The sequence below is a fragment of the Pantherophis guttatus genome, chromosome 10, assembly GCF_059756535.1.
Source record: "Pantherophis guttatus breed Tessera chromosome 10, ASM5975653v1, whole genome shotgun sequence".
In the NCBI taxonomy this organism is placed as follows: domain Eukaryota; kingdom Metazoa; phylum Chordata; class Lepidosauria; order Squamata; family Colubridae; genus Pantherophis; species Pantherophis guttatus.
In genome coordinates this window covers 1,206,762-1,232,704 of record NC_142072.1, presented here as the reverse complement: position 1 = coordinate 1,232,704, position 25,943 = coordinate 1,206,762, and the positions used below count along the sequence as shown (strand labels likewise).

The following is a 25,943-nucleotide window of genomic DNA, read 5'->3' as shown; positions in this document are numbered from 1 at the left end:
GATGGATCACTCAGTTTCCCAACAAGCCAGAACTGAAATCCAAGCTTCTTCTTGGACCTCCCACTGGGTTACTTAGGGGAGAAGGTTGAAGTCCCACTTCTGGTCTGTCTGTCCCTGAGCAAAGTAGGAACTTAGTAGAGCTTCCCTTGGCTAAGTCATTCCCAGCAATGGAATACGGGAATGGCCTGAATGAGGAGGGGGAAATTTTGCACACCTTTTACGCAAAATCTGTGAAAACCTCGTGTCCACAGCCGCCGCTCGGCCACCCAGCAACCCATCAGAACAGAAAAGAATATCAGACGGATTACATCTTCCGCAAAATAGATATTTTATATAACTTTCTTTTGCAAGAAAACACCTTACATTAAAAACAAAACAAAACACCACCACACAGAATAGTTACAGAAGCTGGGAAAAGATTCACCAACAAGACACATAAATATACACAATGCACAACATAAATATGAATATAATTATCTCCAGCAGGATTTTCTTACTTATTTATTGTATACTGTACAATATTCCTTGTTTGTTTTTAAATTAAAAGAAGAAATATAGGGGAGGGGAGATAACTTAAAAAGAACTGCTGCCCTTCTTGGGATTTTTAAAATTCCTGATTTTGCCATCCGAGGCTCTACATTTAAATCTTTTGAAATAAACCAAGAAGGCAGCTGCCACTGGGATTCAACTTAAATTAAGAGAACAGCGATGCTTTTAAAAGTATACGATTCTGTCACTTCATACTTCGGTTTTCATTCCCAAAAATCATCACCCTTTTTGAAAAACAAATATCTCAACTTTTCTATAACTGGCGAACAGAAAAAAGTAAGGTCCCTTCTCAAAAACTCCCAACAGGTTGAAACAAAATTAGAACAAGGGACAAGCAACTTACAAAGTGCGCCTGGTTTTTTTATGTAAACCTCCAGATTCTATGGGTTGCGGTTGTTGAAATTTTATAGAGGTAAAAACCAAAGCCCTTTGTACGAATTCTGCAAAGTCCATTTGGGGCTCAAATTCCCACCCTCCACACCCAGTGAACACTTAAGGCAGGGGTGGGAGGGTCTATATCGGCAGAATCTGAGTTGTTTTTCTTTGATTTCTTTCCACAATTAAATTCGGACCCTGAGATCACGCAACTGAAAACACGTGCAAACTAGAGATGCAAGCATGCTAAGCATTAAGGACCAGGGTGCCTCTGAGCATATCCAGAGCTCAGGAACTTTTGACCAGTACCAGAACCAAACACAAGCTCTTCCCGAAATATGTTTACCCATTGCTATTGCAACAAGAGGGGAGGAAATACACATATACTCCCCCTTGTAAATTGTCTGTCACTACTCCAGTGTGGCTCGGTCTTCTCTGGAAAAAATTATAATCCTTTTTTTTAAATTATTAAATGGGTGATAGAGACCATCCCAAGCCAGGCGGCAGGACATACATTTGGTTGAGCCGAACTCTTCTGCAGGTCTAGAGCGGCTGGGTGCAGGCTGGCTTTTCGGAGGGGGGGGGGAAAGCAGAGGTCATCCAGCAGGACAAGAAATGATGGTTTGGGGGTCTCTGCAGAGGGGAAACAGCCCTAATATCTCTGCTGCTTTGAGGTGCTGCCCTCGTGTGGCAAAGGGTGGCATAACCAGGAAAAAGCCATTTTTCAGAAGGCCCATTAAGGAAGAATATTTATTTACTTAATTTATTTATTAGACTTCTGTGCCACCCAGCTTGCCTAGTGAATACCGGAAGTCCTCCACTTACGACCACAATCGAGCCCAAAATTTCTGCTGCTAAGTGAGAGATTTGTTACATGAATTTTGCCTCGTTTCACCACCTTTTCTTGCCAGTTAAGGGAATCCCTTGCAGTTGTTAAGTTAGTCACACGGTTGTTAAGTGAATCAGGCTTTCCCATTGACTTTGCTGATCAGAAGGTCACAAAAGGAAGATCACGTGACCCCAGGACATTGCGACCGTCGTTAAGTGTGAGTCAGTTGCCAAGCATCTGAACTTTGATCCGACGGACATGGGGGGGATGCTGCAGTGGTTGTAAGTGTGAAAAACGGTCATAAATCACTTTTTCCCGTGCCCTTGTAACGGCAAACGGTCACTAAATGAATCGTTGTCAGTCGATTGTAAATTGCTTTCATTCCTGATGCCGAGTATTCCTGAGCTGGCACTGCAGATTTCTTGGCTACCAAACCAAACTTTTCTGCTTAATATCGGAGGATTTGGATGAAAAGCAGAGCAGGAATCTAATGCCAACACTTACAGCTTCCTATCCCGGGCAACGTTTGTTTTTTTTTTCCCCAGGAAAAATCCCACCAAACTGACACCGGGGTGGGGGTGGGGGTGGGGAGGAATTTCCACAAAAAATGACTTCAGTTCCAGCACTTATGTAGGGAAAGGGCCTGCCTTTTATCCCCATTCAGATAATCCTTGTGCAGTTTTCTTTCTTTTCCATCTTCCTTTTTTTCCCCCAAATCATCTTCTCTTCTTTTGCTCCCCCCCCCGCAAAAAAAAGACAAATTTCTTTGAAACCCGGCTTTCCATTTGCATTTTTTCCTCCCAATCTCTTGGTCATTTCCGTTCCGGTCAGATCCAATTTTTCCATCTCTTGTTCTCAATGCCAATAATAATAATAATAATATTAACAATAACTATAAAAATAGCAGCAAGAATAAATATTAAATATCTTCCTTTAAAAAAGGAGTCTTTCTTATAATACTATAGAGATTTCAAAAATAATCATCAGCACGTCGGCTGGGGGCCCCAGGGGTCTTTTCAGTGTGCGCAATCTGTAAACATTCTTTTAGCTGAAAAATATTCAAATAAAACCATGGACGGAGGCCAGGTTCCGAGGCTCGGCTGGACCTTCTTTAAACCTAGAAAAAAGCAGGAAAGAAATTGGAACATCACACCCTGGCAAAACATAGAACTTGGAACTTTCGGCTAAGATGCTCCCGGATTAGGACCTTGGAGGCCATCTAGTCCAACCCCCTGCTCAACCAGGAGATCCTAGCCTAGATCATTTCAGACAAACAGCTGTCCAGTCTCTTCTGGAAAACATCTGGTGATAAAGCATCCCACAACTTCTGGAGGGAAGCTGTTCCACCGATTAAATGTTCTAGGATTATAGAATCACAGAGTTGGAAGGGACCTCAGAGGTCTTCTAGTCCAACCCCCTGTTCAAGCAGGAGACCCTCTACCATTCCAGACAAATGCCAATGTCCAATCTCTTTTTGAAAAGCTCCAGTGATGGAGCACCCATAACTTCGGGAGGTAATTTCTGTTCCACTGCCTAATTGTTCTCACTGTCAATGGGGATACAGAATAAGAGAGTTGGGAGCAGGGTGAAATGCTACCAGTTCGCTCCGGTTTGGGCAAACCGGTAGCAGCAGCGGCGTGTGGTTCGGCGAACCAGTAGCGGTAGCAGCGCAAGGCTCCGCCCAGACTCCATTACTGTTTTGACTCTGTGCACATGCACAGAGGGTCTATAATTGGATGTGAAGATGGTGCGTGGGCGAGCAAAGAGCGCATGCATGGCGCACACACTTCCGAACCGGTAGGGAAGGTAAGTAGATTTCACCCCTGGTTGGGAGGGACCTCAGAGGTCTTCTAGTCCACCCTCCCCTATTCAAGCAGGAGACCTTGTACCATTCTGGAGAAATGACTGTCCAGTCTCGTCTTCTTCTTCTTTAAAAACAAAACCTCTCTTGAGTCCCTGCAGGGTCTGTTTCTTTCTAGTGTCCTTTGAAAGGCTGAGATCAGCCCCGACAGACCCTCCGAGCCCCAGGGCAGCATCGGTGCCTTACCTCCGTGGCGTAAACGCAGGGCTCCACCTGGCCTGGGATGATGAAGATCGGGTGGTAAGCACCGTCCTTCGGACACTCCGCAGCAACGGGCCAGCTGGGCTCCGACGGTTTACTATAGGACAGAAGACAGGCAGACGGGGGTGAGGATACGGTGCTCTTCCCCCCAAACCGGGGTCACAAAGGGCAAAATCTGGACGGGGGTCTCTGCAGGGACGTCAAGAAGGGAGCCGCGTGATGGAAATGCCGCCCTGTTTTCTGTGCAGTTTCTCCGAATGACGGTGAAGAAGACAAGCTTTGCTCAAGTCAATAAATCATGAAACGTCCTTCCTGATCCCGGATGAGCTTTGAACCCAGAGCCAGGAGCTCCCTATAGGCCCCCCATAGTCAAACTCTTGCTGGTGCCCAGCCAGGTGGTTGGGTAGCCGTTCCTTGAGCTGTCCCGTAAAGCAGGGGTCTCCAACCTTTGCTTTGCTGGCTGGGGAATTCTGGGGTTTGAAGTCCTCCAGGCTTAAAGTGGCCAAGGTCGGAGACCCCTGCCGTAAAGGAGATGTCCTATGGTCTGTTTCACCACCATTCTGCCTACAAAAGAGGAGGCCTCCTTCTCAAATATTATTGACAGGCACGAAAGATCAGGTCCCCGCTTGAAGATCCAACCAAAGTGACCCATTGCTAAAGAGCTTCCGCGCATGAATCTGCTCAGCCAGTGGTTAGCGCCTGGCTAGTTAGATAAGGGTCAATGGCAATCAAGAGAGGTTGGACTTAGTTCGCTCGTGGCTACGTAGGGATCCTAGGCTGGTGCCTCTCTTAACTCCACCTCCAGATTCCGCCATTCGAAGAGGTTGACTTCTGTGGTTGGAGGAGGAGGAGGAAGCTCACCTACGTAACCAGCAAGTACTATGTTGGGAGGAGAAACCAGTAGATCTGGAGGGCGCCAGCTTGGAGAAGGCTCTGCAACTACCTGCCATAGCTTGGCAGGCAACAAAGGAGCCAGTTCACCAGTTCCCCCTCCTCACCACATCCCTTGAATGCCATAGAGCTAATCAAACGCCTGTCAGGCTCAGCATGCAAACATGAACCTCTGAGTTTGAAGGGTTCATCTGAATAGTGTTTTTTTTCTTCAGATTAGGGTCGCGTGACTTGAACACAGCACCTGGATCATTTTCTGATCACATTCTCCATTCCTCCCCCCCCCAGGGCTGACCAACCTGGGCTGACCCGCATCCTGACCCCCAAGTTCCTGGCTCATCACGGCCAAACCAAGACCAGGTGCCACTTACTTGTCCAGCTTCTTGCAGATGGACTCGTAACTCTGGTCCAGGAGCTTCCTCTTGCAGTTGAAGCGGTCCCCATGAAACCGGGCCTCCTTGTTGGAGACTTTAAAGCAGCTGCGTGAAAGGAGGCGGTTCTCCCGGTCTCTGAAGTTGTTGACGGCCACCAGGTCGTTGCAGACGCGGCTTTTCAGAGGGTGAGGCCCGTTCCTCATGTGCCGAAGCACCACCAGGATGGCGCAGGCCGCCAGCACCAACGTCAGCAGCCCCAGGGCGAAGGAGATGGCCAGGGCGGTGGGGAAAGGTCCCTCGGCCATCCACTGGCTGCTGATGGGCGTGGGCAGCTGGACACGGAACTCGCAGCTGGAGCCCATGAAGCCGGTCGGACACTCGCAAACGTGGCCGGAGAAGTGAGTGTAGCAGGTGCCACTGTTCTGGCAGGGGTTGGAGCTGCAGGCGTCCATGCGCACGCTGCAGTCCTTCCCCCCGTAGCCCAGGGTGCAGGAGCAGGAGTAGGAGTTGGGGCCGTCGATACAGGTGCCCCCGTTAGCACAGGGGTTGCACGCACAGTCGTCGATGTTCAGTTCGCAGCGGGAGCCGGCAAACCCCGGGCGGCACTTGCAGAACATGCTCCGGCCAAGGTCCAGGCAGCGGCCACCTGAGATCGAAAGAAGGGAGACGGTTGCTGAAGTCCACCAGGACATTCCTTGCTGTGGCTGATGTGCAGCCATCTCGGCCCTGGTCGTGGGGGAGGGGCAGGGGGAGAGGCAGTACGGAGTGTGTCACCACCTGGATCGTCCACTCAGGACGGACGCAAGGATCAAGGGATGGAAGGAGACCCTGCCAAGAGATCTTCCACATGGAAGAAGGGGGTCAACCTGTCCTCCAAAGGACCAGAAGGAAGGGCAAGAACCAACGGATGGAAACTAATCCAGGAGAGGAGCAATCTAGGAGAAACTTCCTGACAATTAACCAGTGGAACAACTTGCTTCCAGAAGTTGTGGGTGCTCCCTCACTGGAGGTGTTCAAGAAATTTGGACATTTGTCTGGAATGGTATAGAGTAAAGGTGTCCAACCTTGGGAACTTTTAAGGCTTGTGGACTTCAACTCTCAGAATTCTGGGAAGTCCACAAGTCTTAAAGTTCCAAGGTTGGAGACTGGTGGTCTTGGGTTTCCTGTTGAGCAGGAGGTTGGAGGAGAAGACCTCCAAGGTCCCTCCCAATTCTGTGATTCCGTTCTCTATGTGGAGTCCTGAGCTCATTGTTGGTTCTGGCCTTGGAAGAAGCTGCAGTTAATGGGTTAGACAGGAAGGTCTACAATTGTTCCAACAGTTAAGGGAACCAAATGTAGGCTAGTCCACTCTACTGTAGCTACCTATGGTTGCGAAAGGTGGACCTTAAAAAAAGCAAGACAGGAAGAAAAGAGACTGTGCTGCTGGAGGAGGCACCTGTGTCTTCCTTGGACAGCAAAGGAGACCTACAAGCAAGTATCAGAGCATGTAACACCAGATGTGTCACGGAAGGAAAAATCACCAAACTGTGTCTCACTTACTTTGGCCATGTCATGCGGGGGAATTCAATTATATTTGGAAGACTTAACGGTAAAAGGAAACCAGATGGCCAAAGAACACGATGGAGGAAGACTCTCAAAGTTGACACCGGCCAAAGCATAGAACAGGGGTGCCACACTCAAGGCCCGTGGGCCGAATCCGGCCTGCGGGGTGCTTAGATCTGGCCGGTGGGGCCGCTCTGGAAACAGCAAAGGACCAGTCCATGGTGCCTCTGCCAGCGAAAACGGAGCTTGGGAAGAGGGCAACAAACTACTAGCAAAAGTGGCATTTCATCACACAAGTGACGTTGAGCTGGCCAAACCCATCCTGACCACGCTCACCTCGGCCCCCTAAGGTCAAACACAACCCTGATGAGGCCTTCAATGAAATCAGGTTTGACGCCCCTGGCACAGAACGATTCAAAGAAGAAGTGCAAGATTGGAAGATGTGGAGAGACCCATGGAACGGTCAAGACTCAGGCTTGACTGAATGGATAACATCATCGTCATGATCTGAGAAGCAGAGAAGGTGGGAGGACCCTGTACTTTCACCGCAGGCACAGGACAGTTGGACATCATGGTGGAGAACATGGGTGGCTTCTGGAAGGAACGATCGCTGGAGATGGACATCCATAATTTGAAGCAACGAGAAGAAAACAAAGGTGGGCTTTCTACAGAGGTCCTCCCCTTAGAACAGTGTTTCTCAACGTTGGTAGCTTGAAGAAGGGTGGACTTCAACGCCCAGAATCCCCCAGCCAGCAGCGCTGGATGGGGGATTCTGGGAATTGAAGTCCACCCATCTTCAAGCTACCAACGTTGAGAAACACTGCCTTAGAAGATAGGGCACATTTGCGAAGCCCTCCCTGAAACAGGAATCGTTCTTCCTCATTCCTAGGGAGATCCATCACCATGACACCCCAAGATCAACCTAGGACCTTCTCCTTCACCTTCACACTTACCATTCAAACAGGGGTTGTTGCTGCAGCGGTCTATCTTTTTCTCACAGTTCGAGCCGTGGTAGTTCAGGGGGCAGCGACACGTGTAGCCCCCCGAGGGTTTCTCCGTGCAGGTGCCACCGTTGAAACACGGCCCGTCGGCACAAGTCATGGCGCTGATCTCACAGTTCTTGCCGTAGAAGCCTTGCGGGCAGGTGCACTTGTAGTCGTTCTCCAGGTCCTGCAGAGAAGGAGAAGACCACCAACTGTTAGGGCGCTCTGGCCAAAGTTGGAAGGGTGGGAGGGGACGCAAGGGGAGGGGCCCTGCCTCCTGGAGGAATCCAATGGAGTCCCTCTTTATTACAGTCCTAGATGATGCCGGAGAATATCTAGTCAGAAGACGGTGCCCAAGTGAGATGGCTGTGCTCCCTGTCCTGCCCCCACCAGCACCACCTCTGCCTTGAGGGTTCATGAAGGCAGGAGAAAAAGTAACGGATGGAAGAACATTCAACAGAGATCCAACCTACAACTCAGGAGGAATTTCCTGACCGTGAGAACAATTAACCAGTGGAACATCTGGCCTCTTGAAATGGTGGGTTCTCCAACACTGGAGGTTTTCAAGAAGATATTGGACAGCCAATTGTCCAGGATGGTGTAGGGTCTCCTGCTTGAGCATGAGGTTGGACTAGAAAACCTCCAAGGTCCCTTCCAACCCCATGGTTCTATGTTCCTACTCCCACTCCTCTTAGCCTGAGAGCTAAGATATGCGCCAAAGCAAGATATGCCAAAATATGCGCCAAAGCAGTCTTTGGATCCAACCCATTTGCTCCATCTCAAGACCACTTGGGCAGACATAGAACTGTAGCACTGATGGTGTTACCTAGTTGGGTCATGAAACGTCTCCAAGAATACCACCAAGCTCAGAGAACACCAAGGACCCCTCATTTCAACCCAGAACTACAAATATTCTGTTGGTGACCTCTACCCTGTTCAAGGGTTCCTTCTGCCCCCCCAAATTTAGAGCCTGGGTAGGGAGATGAAAAATGGTTCTCCCCACCAAGGGGGACATAAAAGGAGTAGACCAGCCCCATCACATGCAATGTGGCCACAGAGAGGGGCATCAATCAGCAGGCATCCCATCTTCTACAAATCTCGCTCACTCACACCACCCAAACCAAGAAAAGTGAACGTCCCACAGGCTCGTTGGGGGTGGGGGGTGGGGGGGATCAAGTCCATTGCAGTCAGCCAGGGAAGTTGGGGTCCCTTTCTTCCCAATCCAGCACCCTAGATGTAACCCCCAGGTAGAACCTGAAAGGTAAGGGCCCTTCCCTTGGCTTGTGTTTCCATCTGCAATACACCTCTTTCCTTCCCTTGCACGTTGATCTCTTGTGGGGGGAGGTAATTGTGGGCTGAGGGGGGCAAGATGAAAGCTCCCATCATAGGAAAAGTTGTACCCCATTTTTTAAAATCGCCTCCCTCCCTCCCCCTCCCCAGTCTTCCTTCCAAGCAGAATTTTCAGTCCACGGCCGAAGGAACTCTAGGTAGGAACCTGGAATCCCACAGGATCACCCTGTCGCTTCTCAAGGCTGAAGTAGATCTTAGAAAGCTGCTGAGGAGAACCAGGAAGTGGTGCAGGGCCATTCATGAGCATCCCCCTGCTTTCTGGGACACCCCGGTTCCCATGCACGTCCACGGGCAGAGTGGGGTCCTTGTAACATCGGAGCAACGCATCCAAGGGGCCACAGCTGCCATTGACAGTGAGGACAATGCTGGCTTCCTTCCTCCAGAGGTTGTAGGTGCTCCATCACTGGAGGTTTTCAAGAAGGGATTGGACAACCCTCCGTAGGGTTGTAGACCCTGAAATGGTCTAGGGCAGGGGCCTACAACCTTGGCAACTTTAAGACCTGTAGGTCTTAACAACACCCAGAATTCTCCAGCCAGCCTTGGATTAGAGGTGTCCAATCTTGGCAACTTTGGTAAGACTTGTGGACCTGGATGGAGAATTCTGGGAGTTGAAGTCCACAGGTCTTAAAGTTGCCAAGGTTGGAGACCCCAAATGTTTCACTTCTCACCCAAGAAGCTTCTTCAGCTCTAACTGAAGAGCTGAAGAAGCTCCTCGAATAAGAAGCGAAACGTCTTCAAAGAAAAGCCAGAAAGTCCAGGTGCCTCTTGGAAAAGCTCCTGTGGGACCTGGAAGATGGAGAACCTCCATAGAGACCCCTGATCTAGGGTCTCCTGCTCAAGCAGGGGGCTGGACTAGAAGACCTCCAAGATCCCTTCCAGCTTCTTATTCTGCCCTCCGTGAGATCTTAAAGCAGAAAACGGGCTGCCTTTTTCTCGGTCCCTCGGAGGGAGCCTGCCAATGCTCAAGGTGGTATCTCTCCGTGGCACCCCTAATGGTGCCCTCCATGCCATCGTCCCCTGTGCCAGCCTCAGAAGGGGCCTCCTTGCCTCGGATGCTCACCACAGCCGGGTCTTCCCCTGGGCCGCAGCTGGGCCTGCCTTTCGCAACGCCCCAGAGGCAGCCCCCACCAAGCCCTTTGGCACGTATGTACAGGGAGTCCCGGACTTACAACAGCTCGCTTAGTGGCCATTCGAAGTCACAAAGTGGCTTATGATCGTTTTTCAGACTTATGGCCGTTGCAGTGTCCCTGTGGTCACATGATCAACATTCGGACTGACTCGTATTTATGACGGTTGCCGGGTCCCGGGGTCACGTGATTTGGTGACCTTCTGACAACCAAGTCCATGGGGAAGCCCGCTTTGCTTAACGACCGTGTGACTAACTTGACTAACTGCAGTGATTCAGTTATCAACGGTGGCAAGAAAGGTCGTAAAACGGGGCAAAACTCACTTAACAACCGTCTTGCTTAGCAGCAGCAGATTTGGGGGCTCAATTATGGACATAAGTCGAGGACTACCTGTACAATAGACATTTCCTTTGTCCTGCGTCCTGTTCTTTTGTTTGGTTCCCAAAATGCTGGCAATTAATTGTGCGCTGCTGGCTGGGGGATTCTGGGAATTGAAGTCCACCCATCTTCAAGCTACCAAGGTTGAGAAACACTGTCCTAGCTCAAGGGGAGTACTCCAAATTCCCCCCAGCCGCTCTCTACATCTGCCTCCTCCGGGTTCTCCCAACCTCAGGCTCAGTGCAGCATCAGGAGGAGGAATCCCCCCACATCTGGCCAATTGCACTGCTGTGGAGGGTCCCACCAGCTGTTGGTGGCTGCTCCGGCCCCCTCCCTTCCTTCCTTCCACTCTCCTGTATTGTTTTGATCTGCAATCCTCTTTGGGGGAAGGGTCCCTCAATCTGCACCCCCCCCAAGTCCTCGCCTTGCCTTTCCCCATAGAGCCCTTCCAGGTGTGCTTGCCCACCCCCGCATTACTTAAAAGCTGGAGGCTGGGGGTATATAACCCCTTGCTCAAGCAGTGGGCTGGACTAGAAGACCTCGGAGGTCCTTTCCAACTGTTAAAGGTGGGCGGGGGGGGGGCTCTTCCTTTCCGGCACCCAGCATTCCCTACTCATCAGGTCATTATAAAATATAGATATTTTATGTGATCCCGGCCCCTCCCCCACCATATAGGTAGTCCTCAACTTATAAACGGTTCATTTAGTGACTTCAAATTTAAAACGGCCCTGAAAAGAAGGGACTTATGGCCATTTTTCACACTTACGACCATTGCAGTATCCCCATGGTCACGTGATCAGATTTCAGATGCTCAGCAACTGGCTTGTAGTAATGACGGTCACAGCGTCCCGAGGTCACGTCATCCCCTTTTGAAGTCAATGGGGAAGCCGGATTCACTTAACAACCGTGGGACACACTGAACAACGTGATTTGCGTGGCCAGAAAGGTCCTAAAATGGGGCAAAGCTCCCTTATTAACCGTCTCGCTTAACTACAAAATTTGGGGCTCTGGGTTAGTCGTAAGTCGAGGACTACCTATAGAACGCAAGCTGGCCTGGCTTTAGATGCTGTGACTTCCTTAATTCTTTTTTTTTTCCCTTGCTGAAAATTCCTGGATCCCTTCTTCAGAGAGAAGAGCCGAAACCCAACCGAGGAGGCTCACTGGGGCCCCAATGCAGCCCTGAACAGGCAAAGACCCCCTTCAGGTAGATTCCCCCCTCTTTGCAGCCAGGGGCTCCCCAAAAGCTCTGTGCTCACTGGAAGAGTAGCTGAGCGTCCTGTTCCTAGGACACCAGCCACACCCCAAAAGGCTGATCTTTCTCTGCTCTTGACCCCAGAAGACCCCAGGGCTCATGTTCCCTTAAATGCTTGGTTTAGTGTTACAGGGTCTTTTATATCTATCTATCAGTCTATCAGTCTATCAATCTATCTATCTATCTATCTATCTATCTATCTATCTAATCTATCTGTCTATCTATCTAATCTAATCTATCAGTCTGTCTGTCCGTCCATCTGTCAGGCTATCTATCTATCCATCCATCAGTCTGTCTGTCTGTCAGTCTATCTATCTGAGTGGGCTCCAAAACTCCAAGAATCTACCTGCACACAACACACCCGACAGTCTTAGGCTGTTTTAATTTCCCGAAGGACCACCTATGGCCGGGGTCTCCAACCTTGGCACAACTTTAAGACTTGTGGACTTCAACTCTCAGCAAAGCCGGCTGAGGAATTCTGGGAGTTGAAGTCCACAAGTCTTAAAGTTGCCAAGGTTGGAGACCCCTGTTCTATGGAGATGCTCAGCCATTTGGGTCCTGGTTGTCCCAAATGTGCTTCTCTCCCCACCCCCCCAAAAAAGGAAACTAGACTTCCTTGCTTTTTTTTCCCCCTTTGAAAACGTTTTGCTTCTCCTCCAAGAAGCTTCTCCTGTTCTGTTGGGGAATGGAAGGTTTTATATTGTTTGCGGTCAACTGGTGGTTAGCAGCACTCTTTCCAAGAGACGTTGATGCTGCTTGGATATTATAAAATCCTTCCGGAGTTGAAGTCCACTCATCTGAAACTTTTAAAGGTTGAAAAACGCTGGCATGCATGGACTTCTCAGCTATGAAAGATCTAAATTCGCCTGGCCTTCAGAAGTTGTGGGATCTCCATCACTGGAGGCTTTTAGGAGGAAACTGGACAGCCACTTGTCTGAAATGGTCTAGTCTAGGGTCTCCTGCTTGAGCAGGGGGTTGGACTAGAGGACCTCTAAGGTCCCTTCCCACTCTGTTAAATCTGCTCACAAGCAGAAGATAGCAAGGAAAGCCAGAAGCATCCCATAAACCCCAACCCGTAGATGCCATTAGGCAGGGGGAAATATTCTGAATGGACCTGAAGACTTATTGGGGTTCAAACCCCAGCCCCCCCCCCCAAGAAGCTTGGGATTGTCCACTTTACACCAAATGCAGCTGCCCTCGCTTTTCTCCTCTGCTCAAGTGGGGCAGTTTCCTACAAACAGCCGACTGGATTTGCATGTTCTGTCTCTCCAGGTGTTGCATGCACCTGCAGGCCCATGGACCACAATCCCCTGCAAGGCATGGCCCTCTGGGGTAAAAAAAAATCCCTGAAAATTAAGGAAATCTCATTGTCCTTTTGGGGGGGGGCTGAAGTGGGAAGAGGGGTGCTCCTAAACCCATGGAATGCCCCATGGAATGCTTTTCATGGGCCGCTTAGCCAGGACTTTTTGTTAAACCCAGGTTTGTCACAATATGCCAGTTTTTTTCTGAACCTCAGTAACTTTAAGGTAGGCGGACTTCAACTCCCAGAATTCCCCAACCAGGATGCCCTATACCAGTGTTTCTCAACCTTGGAAGCTTGAAGATGGGTGGGGGATTCTGGGAGTTGAAGTCCACCCATCTTCAAGCTTCCAAGGTTGAGAAACACTATACTCTGCATTTCACAGCCGTGGGCAAATCAGAGGCCCACATAAAATATGTTGTCTTCCTATCCTAACTTCCCTTTTCTTTGCTTTCACCCAAGAAGCCCCTCGCACGCATGGTGGGCTTCCAACAGAGCCCCCTCCCCTTTAGGCCTGCTTTCTGCAGAACGAGGGTCTCCCTCGGCCTTCCAGCCGCTCTCTGTAATAAGAGGCAAACGCTTCCCCGAAGACGATGGGAGAGTTCTTGATCCCCTAAGTAAATGGGCTGAACTGGGAAATCCAAGGGGGCCCTGCTTCACTCAGGACTGGGACCTCAAATAAATCCACAGCAGGTACAGACCGGGGGAAGAAGAGGATTTGTGAAAAGGACCTGGAATAGATGAGCGAGAGCCAGCAACGTGACGCAGCAGCGGGAAAGGCGAACGCCATCATCAACAGCACCGAGACAAGCCCAGTTTTTAAATCATGGAATCCTTGGACTTTGGGTGCTGGTCTTGATGCCACAGGTTAAACACCCACACTTTCACGCTTCTAGAAAACCGGTGCCAGTTAAGAGGAAGGCCGCGAGGATGAGGAGGGGCTGGGATTAAACCTTGAGGGGCAGAGGGGAGAGACCGCAGGGAGCAGGACCACTCAGCTGGGGACTTTGGGTCACTCATTCTCTCTCAGCCAAGCCCACCTCACAGGGTTGTTGTATAGGGGAAAATAGGAGGAGGGAGGAGGATTAGGTATGCTCCAGTTATATACAAATAATAAAGGTGGGATTAAAAATTCAAATAAATGAATAAATAAACCACAGGGCTTTGCTAGCCATCCTCGATTAGCTGCAGACTACCAGCCTCAGTCACTGGAGCCAAATGGGGAAGGAAGGAAGGAAGGAAGGAAGGAAGGAAGGAAGGAAGGAAGGAAGGAAGGAAGGAGAAATAAATAAAGAAATGAAGGAAGGAAGGAAAAGAAAAAAGGGAAGAAAGAAAGAAAAGGAAAGGGAAGGAAGCATAAAAGGAAAAGAGATGGAAGGAAGGAAGGAAGGAAGGAGAAAGAATAAAAGAAAGAAAAAAGAAAGGAAGGAAGGAAGGAGCCTGAATGCAGGTGGGAAAACTCCACTTCAGAAGTCAGAGGTTGGTTGGAACCAGAACAGGAAACCCCCCTCCCCAATCCTCCCTCCTTTAAGCAAAGTTTGTATTTTTGGCCACTATACAGCACTACATGGCCGCCTTCTGGGATATTTTGTTTGTTCCAGCCCTGGTGCATTACTAAGTGGTCTCCCATCCTTCATTCCCCTCCCCCCTCCCCCCCAAGACCAGGCGCAGGAACCCACCCAAGAGGTCAATCAACAGAGAAGAGTCAGGGTCATTCGGGCAAAGGGAAAACATGGGGCAGAGTTACCCTAATGAGTTGCACCCAGCCACCACAGCAGTGAATGCAAATTCTTTTTCAGATCCTCCTGTCGGGGTCTGGAGCTAGGCTGCCCGAGTGCCGAGGGACGGTCAGGACACATAAGTTGGGGTACTGAGCAGAAAAGCTCTGGAAAGCAGCCAGGGACCTACCTGAAGTTTGCATCGGGCAAGAGAAATCCCCAAATAAAAGAAATATGTGGCTTCTCCAGAAGGTGACACCCCACCAGTCTCCCCTCCCTCTCTGGTTGCAGGCCAAGCAGCCTTGCTGCCCCTCCCTCAAATGTGTTCCTTCTCTCCCACTCCTTGCCCCCAACCCTTTGGAAAATCTGGGCTCTATGATGTGCTTTCGATATGATAGGAAAAGCTTTGTGCTTCTCTGACCCCCAACTTGTAGTTCTGTTTTTTCAAGTGAGGAATTTGGGGAGGAGAAGCCCCCCCCCAAAACCTTGCAGGCTCCATGCCTTCTTCCTTCTGGACCCCGAGGAGGGAATCACTTCCCAGTGGCTGCCCTCTCCAATCCTGGGGAGCAGCTTTGGGGGCAGAGACCGGCGTGGGATCTTAAACACCACCCCCATTTTTTCTGGCACCCCCTTCCAAATGCTGAGGAGGAAGAGAGACGCCGGGGGTCCAGCTGCTCCCCACTGCTGCCTCTAAGAATCGTTTCTTGAAGAGGGGTGGACTTCAGCTCCCAGAATTCCCCAGCCAGCACACCAGAATTCTGTAAACCGACTGACGAATTAAATGTACTCATCACCCATCCCGCCATGAGGCAACTTTAGGCGGCTACCGTGGAAGTCCACCGCTGGGGAATTCTGGGAGTTGAAGTCCACCCCTCTTCAAGCCACGGAGGTTGGGAAACATCGCTCGGCCAATGTCCAGCGGTCACCACAAGGGCATCTGAGACTCCCTGTCCTCCAGAGCAGGGGTCTCCAACCTTGGCAACTTGAAGCCTGGAGGACTTCAACTCCCAGAATCCCCCAGCAGCTTTGCTGGCTGGGGAATTCTGGGAGTTGAAGTCCGCCAGGTTTAAAGTTGCCAAGGTTGGAGACCCCTGCTTCAGAGGCCCCTCTCATGGGCCAGGCTAGCCAGGGGCCAATTGGGGGCCTGACCCAGACCTCCATCCCTCTGCTTTGAAGGCTGAGGACTTGCCCTGGGGGCAGGTGGGTGGGTGGGAAGGAGGGTCAGAGGGCAGGAGTGGAGGGGTCAGGGCAATACTGACACTGCAGCTGCCTCCATTCCTGCAAGGGCTGCTGTCGCATTCGTTGACTTCCACCTCGCAGTTGGTCCCCACAAAGCCCGGCGGGCAGGTACAGGTGTAACTCCCTTGGCCCGTGTTGGTGCAGGTGGCCCCGTTCTGGCACGGGTGGTGGTTGGTGCAGTAGTTGAGGTCCTGGTTGCAGAAGAGCCCCCCCCAACCCTCCTGGCAGTTGCACTGCCAGGGCTGCAGGCAGGAGCCGTGCAGGCAGCCGGGGTAGCGCACGCATTCGTCGCAGGAGGGGCCCTGCCAGCCGATCCGGCACTTGCACTCGCCGGGTTTCTCGCAGTAGCCGTGGCTGCGGCTGCACTCGGCCAGGCAGATGGCTGCAAGGGAGGAAGGAAGCAGGTGAGCAGGGAGGGGGGAACATTTTTGGGGGGGGCACAGAGAGAAAGAGAGGGAGAAAGAGCGTTGCTTTTCCTGCTGGCGAGACAGCAGTTGTGCCAACCTTGGGCATTGCTATTCGGCTCCAACCGTACCAGCCTGCCACCCCCCCAAAAGCCAGGGACCCTCAGGTGGCCCGACTGGGCTGGACCGTGCACCCCCTTTGCTCCCCTGTTTCTTGGGAGCAAAAGTGGAGGTCCTGGGGAGAAAAGGGGGGCACAGTCCCACATGCAATCCATCCACCCACCAGTCTCCTCCCTCAGCCGAGGGGCTTCCCAGGAACAAAGGGAGCTTGCAAAGAGCTCGCCTGACCCTCCCTAATTGCCCCCTTCCCCGTGCAGCCCCTCCCGGGGAACTTAACCAGCCCCTCCATATGTCAGGGCTCGGGAGTGGGGGGTGGGTGGGCTTTGTCCCTCAATTAAGCCTTTGGGGGTGGTGGAGGAGGGGGCATTCTTGCAGAGAGATCTATTCCCACGGAGAGGGACTAGCCGAAACAGCGCTGAGCAGGTGTTTCTGTCCACAAGTTGACCCTTCTGGCTTTCCAGAGGTGAAGACTTTGGGGGTGCCCCTTTGGCCTTCCACCCTCCTCTCAGCTTTCCATCATGTCCTCTGGATATTTCAGGGATTGGGACCAGAGCTTCTGGAGGGCCAACAGGTGGAAACTTATCAAGGTGAGATCCAACTTAAAACTAAGAAGAAATTTCCTGACAGTGAGGACAATTAACCGGTGGAACTACTGGCCTCCAGAAATTGTGAGTGCTTCATAGCTGGAGGTTTTCAAGAAGAGATGGGACAACCATTGGTGTGGAACAGTTTAGGGTCTCCTGTTTGAGCAGGGGGTTGGACTAGAAGACCTCCAAGGTCTCCTCCAATTATATTATTTTCTATTCCAGCCGTCTCCAACCTTGGCAACTTTAAGACTTGTGGACTTCAACTCCCAGACTTCCTCAGCCAGGCTTGGCAGGGAACTCTGGGTGTTGAAGTCTACAAGTCTTAAAGTTGCCAAGGTTGGAGACCCCTGCTCTATTCTATCGGCTGCAAAAAGGGTTGCGTCTCTCCCAGTTGCAATCTAATGCAACTTTGCTATAGCTTGGACAGACAGAGCGTCTTCCAGCCATGGCTGAGTAGCAGATGGGTATCCTGGAGGGAGGGGCCGAGGCAGGTGGGGGAACCAAAAGAAGTGACCACGTTCTGTTTGTAAGAAGGAAGGGGAGGATGGTTTGGGCTATCCTGGCTTGCTTTCAAGCTCCCTCCAACAACGGCCAGCTCAGGGTATCCCGTTCCCCAAAGAGAGCTGCCCGGTGGGACCATTGGCTGATCTCCTGCTCGTGATCCCTGGGATGCCCCATGGAAGTCGGGACGTCCCTTCCGAAGAAAGAACAAAACTGCCATTCTGAACTGTGGTTTGCAAATGTTTCCTGCCAAACACGGGGAGAAGGGAATGGTCTTATTTTGAGGACCCTTTTGTTATGGGGTCTTTTCTGGGCTAAAAGCTGGTGTGTCTTCAGGCAGCCACATCCAAAAATCAGATTATGTGCACCCCAAAGCTCTTAGAATAGGGGTGTCCAACCTTGCCAACTTTAAGACTCCCAGAATTCCCCAGCCAGCCCTGTCAAAGGAGGCTTACAATCAGTCCTCGCATTTATGACCATCGTAGCATTGCCACGTCACATGATCGCAACTTGGGGCGCTTGGCAATGGCCTGTATTTATGATGATTGAAGCGTCCTGGGGGTCATGTGATCACCTTTGTTTTGTGACCTTCCCAGCCAACCTCCAACCAACAAAGTCATTGGGGGAAGCTAGATTCAGTTAATGACCACATGCTTCACTTAACAATTGCAGAGATTCGTGGCGTAAAATCAGGCTCACTTAACCACCACAGAAATTCTGGTCCCAAATTATGGCTGTAAGCCAAGGACTACCTGTAGTCAGGAAACAGGCAGATTCTGAGGGGGGAGGCAATGGGGAGGGTCATTCAAAGACCTTATTTATCTCCCCCACCCCCGATATATAGCAACATCCCTACCATTTTTTGGGGGGGGAGGGGAGGGAAGGAATAAGATGGAAGGACTTCATTACTTCCTTTGCCCGGATGCTTTTTTTAAAAAAAACTTCAATTAAACCCCAAATCTGGGATGGCCACCCGAGGAACCAAACCTGAATGCCATTTTATGTGCAATTTGTTTGCACCTGAGGCTGCTTCTGTGTCACCTGCAGGCCCTTTTAACGGTTTTCTTTTTAAAAAACCAAGGAAAGGATTTTTTGGCTTCTGCTGCAGAATGTGGACTTTTCAAAAGTTAAAAAAAGAGCCCAGCATTTCGTCTAGTGTCTCCCCCACCCCAAGTACCTGTCCCCACTGCTGGGATCTCACCTGCAGCCTTCCACAGCTCAGGTAAAGCAACAGCCACACGGAGCTGCTCTGCCCTCTCGTTGTGGCACGAAAGACCCCCCCCTGCCCAACTGTAGGGGTCAATTGAGGCTGGGGTTTTGTCTCTAAGGGCTCAGCTGGCACTAGGGGTATGTCCATGTAGTCATTTGGGTCTGGGGGCAAATTGGTGCTCTGGGGGCTACATCTGAGGGCTCAATTGGGTCTGGGGGTTTGTCTAGGGAGCTACGCCTAAGAGCTCAATTAAGTCTAGGGGCCATGTTTAAGGGGTCAGCTAGGCTGGAGGCTATGTCTAAGGTGTCAATTGGGGCTGGGGGATTTGTTTAAGGCCTCAAATGGGGCTGGGGGCCATGTTTAAGAGCTCATCTAAGTCTAAGGCAGAGGTCTCCGAACTTGGCAAACTTTAAGACTTGTGGACTTCAACTCCCAGAATTCCTCAGCCAGCCATGCAGTGTTGGCTGAGGAATTCTGGGAGTTGAAGTCCAGAAGCCTTAAAGTTTGCCAAATTTAGAGACAAGGACTCTACTGAGTCTGGGGGCTTTGTCTCAGGGTCCAACTGGGGCAGGCCAGGAAACTGAAGCCCCTGGGGGGTGGGAGTGGGCTGGCCCTTCCTCGCAGGCACCCCTTCCCGGCTACTCACGTTCCGAGCAATAGTCTCCCTGCCATCCGGCCAGGCAGATCCGGCGGCCCAACTCATCACAGGTGTAATGGCCGAAGGTGTCGTCACGCGGCCGGCAGTAATCGGAGCAGCTCTCCCCGTAGTAATGCTCATCGCAGGTGACGTGGTAGGAGTAGCGCAGCTCACTCTGGTCACCCAGCTGCACATCTTGCGACCACTCCTCGCCCACCGCCAGGCGACGTCGAGTTGCCAAACGGCTGATCAGTCTCTGGGCATCCTCTGGACGAAGAAAGAATGGAGGGTCAGCAGACCCTTCGAAAGGAAAGGAAGCCAAAGAGACCCCCACCAGAAAGCAGCTAACAACCTCTAAATTAATGTTTCCCAACCTTTGCAACTTTTAAGAGGAATAGATTACAATTCCCAGAATTCCTGGCTGCGGAATTCTGGGAGTTGTAGTCCACAGATCTTAAAAGTTGCTAAAGTTGAGAAACACTGCTCTACAGGCTATTAAAGCTGGAGAATTGCTATGAATTTGGCTAGGGGATTCTGGGAGTTGAAGTCCACACATTCTTAAAGTTGCATGGATATAAGGATAGTCAAATGGGGATGGCAATTCCTTTCTCTCTGTCGTATTTGAAAAAATATTATCACAGGCCATAATGGCTGGGCACCCAACCCAACCTGTTGAATTATGGCCTACAATAATATAAGGACTCAACCGCCCAACCAACAAGTTTTGCAGTTAATATATTTGATTTAGAATGAGAGTAGAGCCCACTCCCTCCTAGCACTGATGATGTTCCCTAGTTGGGTCATGAAACGTCTGCATGGAAACCACCAACCACAGAGAGCACCAAGGACCCCAAAATCTATCGGTCTTTTAAAAAATAAAGGAAACATTCATTTCAAAATTTGTGAGGAACAGAAAAATGTTTTTAATGCCTGCAGAGTCGCAGTTGAGTTCCAACAATTTTTACAGTTTGATCACAAACTGGGTGTGAAGGACCCACCAAGGGGAGGGGGCAAGCCTGCCTTACCTGTGGATGGCTCTCCTGATTCAGCCCTCCAGGATTCAATAATGAGGGAAAAAGTGCCCTGGGGGAGAAAAAAAGGTGGGGGGGAAATGTTACAAAATCCTGAAAGGGCTCTACAATCATTGTACTGGCTCCTGTTAGAGCAGTGTTTCTCAACCTTGGAAGCTTGAAGATGGGTGGACTCCAACTCCCAGAATCCCCCAGCCAGCACTGCTGGCTGGGGGATTCTGGGAGTTGAAGTCCACCCATCTTCAAGCTACCAAGGTTGAGAAACACTGTGTTAGAGGCTCTTCTGACATGAGCCAAAATGTTGCCTTTTAACAGAATAACAGAATAATAAAGTTGGAAGGGACCTTAGAGGTCATCCAGTCGAACCCGTTGCTCGAGCAGGAGACCCTGTACCATTTCAGACAAATGGCTGTCCAGCCTCTCTTTAAAATCCTGCAATGTTGGAGCACCCACAACTTCTGAAGGCGAGTTGGTTCCGTTGGTTAATTCTCACAATTAAAGAAATTTCTCCTGAGTTCCAGGTTGCTTCTCTCCTTGGATAGTTTCCATCCGTTGCTTCTTCTCTTGCCTTCTGGGGCTTTGGAGAAGAGGTGGACCCCCTCCCTCTTCTTTGGGGCAGCCCCTCAGATATTGGAAGAATCCTACCATTGTTTTCCCTACTCCTTCTCTTCAGTTCTCTTCGCTCTTTCAAATTTTTACAAAAGGCAACTGGACTGTTTTTTCTGGCCACAGTCATTAAGGGAATCGCTACAGCTATTAAGTTAGGAACTCGGTCGTGAAGTGAGTCCAGCTTCTCTATTGATTGTTGCTCATCAGATGGTCACAAAAGGGGATCACATGACCTAGGACATTGCAATGGTCATAAACATGAATCAGTTGTCAATCGTATGAATTTTGATCACCTGACTACGGGGGATGCTGCAACGGTCGTAAGTGTGGGAAATGGTCATAAGTCACTTTTTTGGTGCCGTCATAACTTTGAATGGTCACTACATGAGGTGTTTTAAGTTGAGAGCTACCTGTATAAGCCAACTTTGTTGAGGTGGACAAACTCTAGATGGAAGATAAAACATGCTGAACTGTCCGTCCATTGTGGAGTGAAAGACATCAGCAACAAACCAGAGAAAGGCAATGTTAGTTCCAAAGAATAAGCCATCATTGGCGGAAACATGGTTTGCTCAGAGCAAATGTTCATACAACACGGCAACCATTGACTAATGAAAGGATGTCCATACTAGCCAGACAAAACTGCCCTCTACACAAAACTGAGTGGAGATGGTTCTTTCCCCCTTGCCCCACTAGGGGGCAGCACTTCACCATCTTCACCGAAAGGTAAACCGAGTCAGACAGAGTTGCTCTCAAATGGGCAAACCACTAAAATACTCGCCCATCACGACTTAATAATTTTTTTTTTCTTTTTAAGACATTTAAGATTTGCCACTCAAGACAAATCGCTCTTTGCCCATGGCAAAGAAAACTCGATATATAAGCACCCCAAAGTCGCCAGGAGCCTTAAAGGAGAGGCTTGTTTTCGTGCCTAGTTGGGATCTCAAGGATTTGCGCAAATCCAGTGTTAGACAAGTGAAAACCTTCGTATTGTGAGGACGCCGATCTACACAAAGGAATCAGCAGCTTCCAAGTGTGCGCAGAACCACACAAACACACACACACTGTGTATTCCACAGCAAAATCAGACTTGTGACTTTCGATGCTTAAATATTCCTTTCTCAATTTCCTCTCCTCCCCCCACCCCCCCGGCTCAATCTTCCTTTCCAGGGACTGAAAGACGGGGTCAAAAAAGGAAGCAGAGTAGTTTATTGATTTACATCCGGCCTTTATTGTTTTTACAAAATAACTCAAGTTGGCAAACATCTCTAACTTCCTCCTCCTATTTTTGCCTGCAACAATCACCCTGCGAAGTGGTTGGGCTGAGAGGGAGTGACTGGCCCAAAGTCACCTAGCTGGCTTTCATGGCTAAGGCAGGACTAGAACTCCCAGTCTCCTGGTGATTTACATAAAAACACCCAGCTTTCCTCCCTAAAGCAGCACTAGAACTCACCATCGCCTTATGAATGTCCTAAAGTCACCCAGCTGACTTTTGTGCTTCAGGGCAGAAAAGGGAAGCTGAAATTTTTGCCTGGTCAAGAGAGTTTAGCTCATACCAACTGACCCTCCCCTCAATTACGCTGTAAGGCAGAGCAAGGCCATGACTTCTTCAAAGAGTGACCAGACCCATCCCCCATGTTGCCATCCCTTCTTCCAACTTTTGCGTTGCACATAGAAATAGGACCCCCACATTCCAAGCTAGGAAAGCACCCCAAACCAAAGGACAATAACCCCCCCCATGAGAAGTGATAGGAAGCACAAGGAAACAAACAAGAGCAGGAAATTGCCCCATAGAAGGACCCATGGGGGGAACACTGTCTAAAATCCAGAGTCCTTGGCTACGTGACAGGCGGCAAATAAATTTCATCATCATCATCATCATCAATAAATAAAGCACCGTGGGGTTCTGTGTTTGCTGCAGGAGAAGACAATAGAGGAGAAGGCCGGATCTGGGGAGGGGGGAGGGGGACGCAGAAGGAGTCTCTCACCGGCCACTTGAAGTGGAAGGGGACACGGATGAGTCCGCTGGCAGCCACGGCATGACGATCCGCGGGGACGATGTTGCTCAGGGCTGCCCCGAAGGTGCAGGGGGGCTCCGGGGAGACCACAGCCTGGGCGTGTTTGAGGCAGACCCGGAAGAAGAGGTGGCAGGGCTGAGCCCCCTGGCAGAACTTCTGGGGGTTGCTGGTGGTGAAGGAATGCACCTGGAGTTCGAAGACCCCCGCTGGCTCAGCCTGTTTGGGGAGAAAAGGGAATTGAGCGTTTCAGCTACGCTTGGGAATCCTTCCTCCATCGGTCACCTTTCGCCCCGTCCATGGGTCACCCCAAGAGAGGACAAAGACAAGATCCCTTTGGTTAGAGGCTAAACCATTAAACCTTCTTTACAGACACCAAGCCAGGATGCCCAGCTCACACCACATTAAAAACCACAAACCTACAATCCAGGTTTATAGTCGTTGGATACCAGATGGGTGGAAAATAAATATGACAGACAGACGTTCCTGTGCAGGATGTAGCAGCTTCCCCCCTCCAAACGGCTGCCTGAAATTCTGTGCCAAAATGAGGTGCTTTAAATCAAACATTTCAGCAAAAAGCCAAGAAGGAAGAATTCTAATTCTAGGAACAGAGTCACTGGGTTGAGTTGGGCAGCTATAGAAATATAAATTGGGTAAATAAATAAAAATAAAAAATAACCAGGATTAATCCAACCCTACAATCAACGTTCCTCGATTCTCGTCTGATTTTTAGATGAGGATCCAGGAAGATTTTTAGGTTTTTAGAACATAAAATATGGACCCTGAGGTCTTCTAATCCACCCTCTGACCAAGGCAGGAGTCTTCATGCCATCCTGGTCAAGTGTCTGTCTAATCCTTAAATAATCAGAGCTTTAATCTGTTTGATAAGTTTCTCCAGAAGTCTTTCTGTTTGATTGACAGGTTGCAGAATTTGCAGGAGGAAAGGAAGGGACTGGCTGTCTGAAAGGGCTGGGGGGGGGGGGAACGAGGGCCACAATTCTGTACTGGTAGAGCCTGGGGAGGCCTCCCCCAAGCAAACCCCTTTCCTGTTGCCCTTCCTTGCTCACTTTAGCTTTGAGCTGGGTGATGCCCGGAAGGAAACCTGAGCTTGAAACCGCCAACATTTCTCCAGCTTTGATAAAAAAACCCTTGAAGTTCAGATTATTAAAAGGGAGAAGGTGGGGGGGGGGGGGGGCTAGTCCAGGGCACCTGCAGCAGCAAGGTTAGATTTCAAAAAGCAGCTGTAAATGCCAGGATGCCAGCGGAGGCAGTTTCTCAGGGCAGGAGAGGAAGATTCTGCAAGTGGCGCTTGAGTGAATTGCAAAAGTGGGGGGGGGGGGAGAGCACCGGGCAGCCTTGCAAGGTAGGCCGGCTCAGGATAGCCCCCCCTGCGGGGATTGCAGGCATGATACTTTATCCCTGCAGGATGCCTTACATCCCTTTCACAGCTTCCCTCCATCCCCGGAGTTTGTAGTGGTTCCTCCAAGTCTCTTCGGTAGCTCACTCACTTCTTTCCATCCTTTCTTGTTTCCTTCCTTCCTTCCTTCCTTCCTTCCCTTTTCCTCCTTCCGTCCTCTCTCTCTTCCTCTCCCCCTTTCTTTTTCTTTCTTCCTCTTTCCCACCTTCTCCAAGATCCGCTCTAAACTCCTGGATTGAAAGCCAGCGCAGCAGCAGCCCCGGGGTAGGGCTACCCCCCCCCTCCACAAGCAGCAGTCCCAAAGATGCCCTCCCTCCCCCCTCCCCTCCCCTCCCTCCGCTTCTTCAGCGTCCCGTCCGGTCCGGTCCCGGCTGCAGGAAACTCCCGGGAGGGCTCCAGGGGCTCCGCTCGACCCCCGAAGAGCTCGGGATTCTGGGCTCAGGAGGACCCGGAGGCGAAGCTGCGGGGCCGCTGGCTCTCCTTGCTCCGGAGCGCGGCATCCAGAGAGGGAGCGCAGGTGCTCCGACGGCCGAAGCGGCCGCAGCCGGCTGGGAACGATGGGACCGGTCGTCTCTCCATCCCATCGGGCTGCGCCGCTCCTGGAGGCGCGAAAGCGACCGGACGGGCCAGACGGAGTGGCCCCCTCGGCGCATCCCGAGCGAGGATCGCGGCCCGCGCAGCGCACTTACCGGCGGGGCGCCGAGCAGCAGGAGCAGCAGGAGGGGGGCGGCGGCGGCGGCGAGGCTGGGGGCCATCAAGCTGCCTGCGTGGGCCAGAGCGAGGCGAAGGCGGAGAGGCGGCGGGAGAGAGACGGGCAGGAGTGGCGGAGGGCGACCCCGGCCGGCCTTTTATCGGGCGGACGCCGCGGCCACGCCCCCCGAGCCCCCGCCCCCGCCCCGCCCCCGCCCCGCTGCCCTGCTCTGCGGCGGGGAAGAAGTGGGGCAGCCCCCTCCCCTCTGCCGCTCCTGCCAGGTAGCAACCCACCCGGGGTAGCTTCCCAAGGAAAGAAGCGAGGGACCGCTGCTGCCCCCGAAACGCCCCGCTTCCTCCTTGGACCCCCGTCTCGTGGCAAGTGGGGGCGACGGCAGAAGAGCGCAAGGCGCCCCCAAACCGAAGCGGCTTTCTTGGGTGGGTGGGAGAGGGGGAGGGAGCCTGGAAAGGTGGAGGGTCTGCTCTGTGACCTCTGGCCACAAGTCCGGGGCACCCCTGGTTGCTGCAAAGGGGGGGCTGCTTCAGCCTAGCCTGTTGCAAAGCCCCGGGAGCACCCTCGACGGGGCCCCTCTTTCTGCCTTAACAAGCCCGGGTTCAGCAGAGCCCCCTCCCCCCTCCCCGCGTGTTGAACCCGCAGCCTCTTGGTGCATTGTGTGCAAATCGCTTGTGCGGCTCAGCGGGCGCGAGTCCCAGAACCGGAGCGAATTCGCTATTGAGACCGGGGAAGTGGGGTCC

At 51.3% G+C, this 25,943-nt stretch overlaps 1 protein-coding gene across 1 annotated transcript; it reads right to left on the bottom strand.

The window, feature by feature from the left end:
- Window positions 1-311: 311 nt before the first annotated feature.
- Window positions 312-25,337, bottom strand: DLL3 (delta like canonical Notch ligand 3). The gene is made up of 9 exons (XM_034438198.3): window positions 25,187-25,337; window positions 23,054-23,299; window positions 20,454-20,511; window positions 19,438-19,695; window positions 15,990-16,351; window positions 7,576-7,792; window positions 5,078-5,726; window positions 3,801-3,912; window positions 312-2,870 (listed from the first exon to the last, which is right to left on the bottom strand). Exons 1-9 carry the CDS (start codon window positions 25,250-25,252, stop codon window positions 2,865-2,867), a joined length of 1,974 nt encoding a protein of 657 aa, XP_034294089.2. The 5' UTR covers window positions 25,253-25,337; the 3' UTR covers window positions 312-2,864.
- Between the last annotated feature and the right edge of the window lie 606 nt (window positions 25,338-25,943).

Coding starts and splice junctions, on each gene's coding strand:
- DLL3 (XM_034438198.3), bottom strand. CDS start 25,252: ATGGCCCCCAGCCTCGCCGCCGCCGCCGCCCCCCTCCTGCTGCTCCTG. Junction 23,300..25,186: donor TGCTGCTCGGCGCCCCGCCG/GTAAGTGCGCTG, acceptor CTCCCCAAACAG/GCTGAGCCAGCGGGGGTCTT. Junction 19,696..20,453: donor ATCAGGAGAGCCATCCACAG/GTAAGGCAGGCT, acceptor TTCTTCGTCCAG/AGGATGCCCAGAGACTGATC.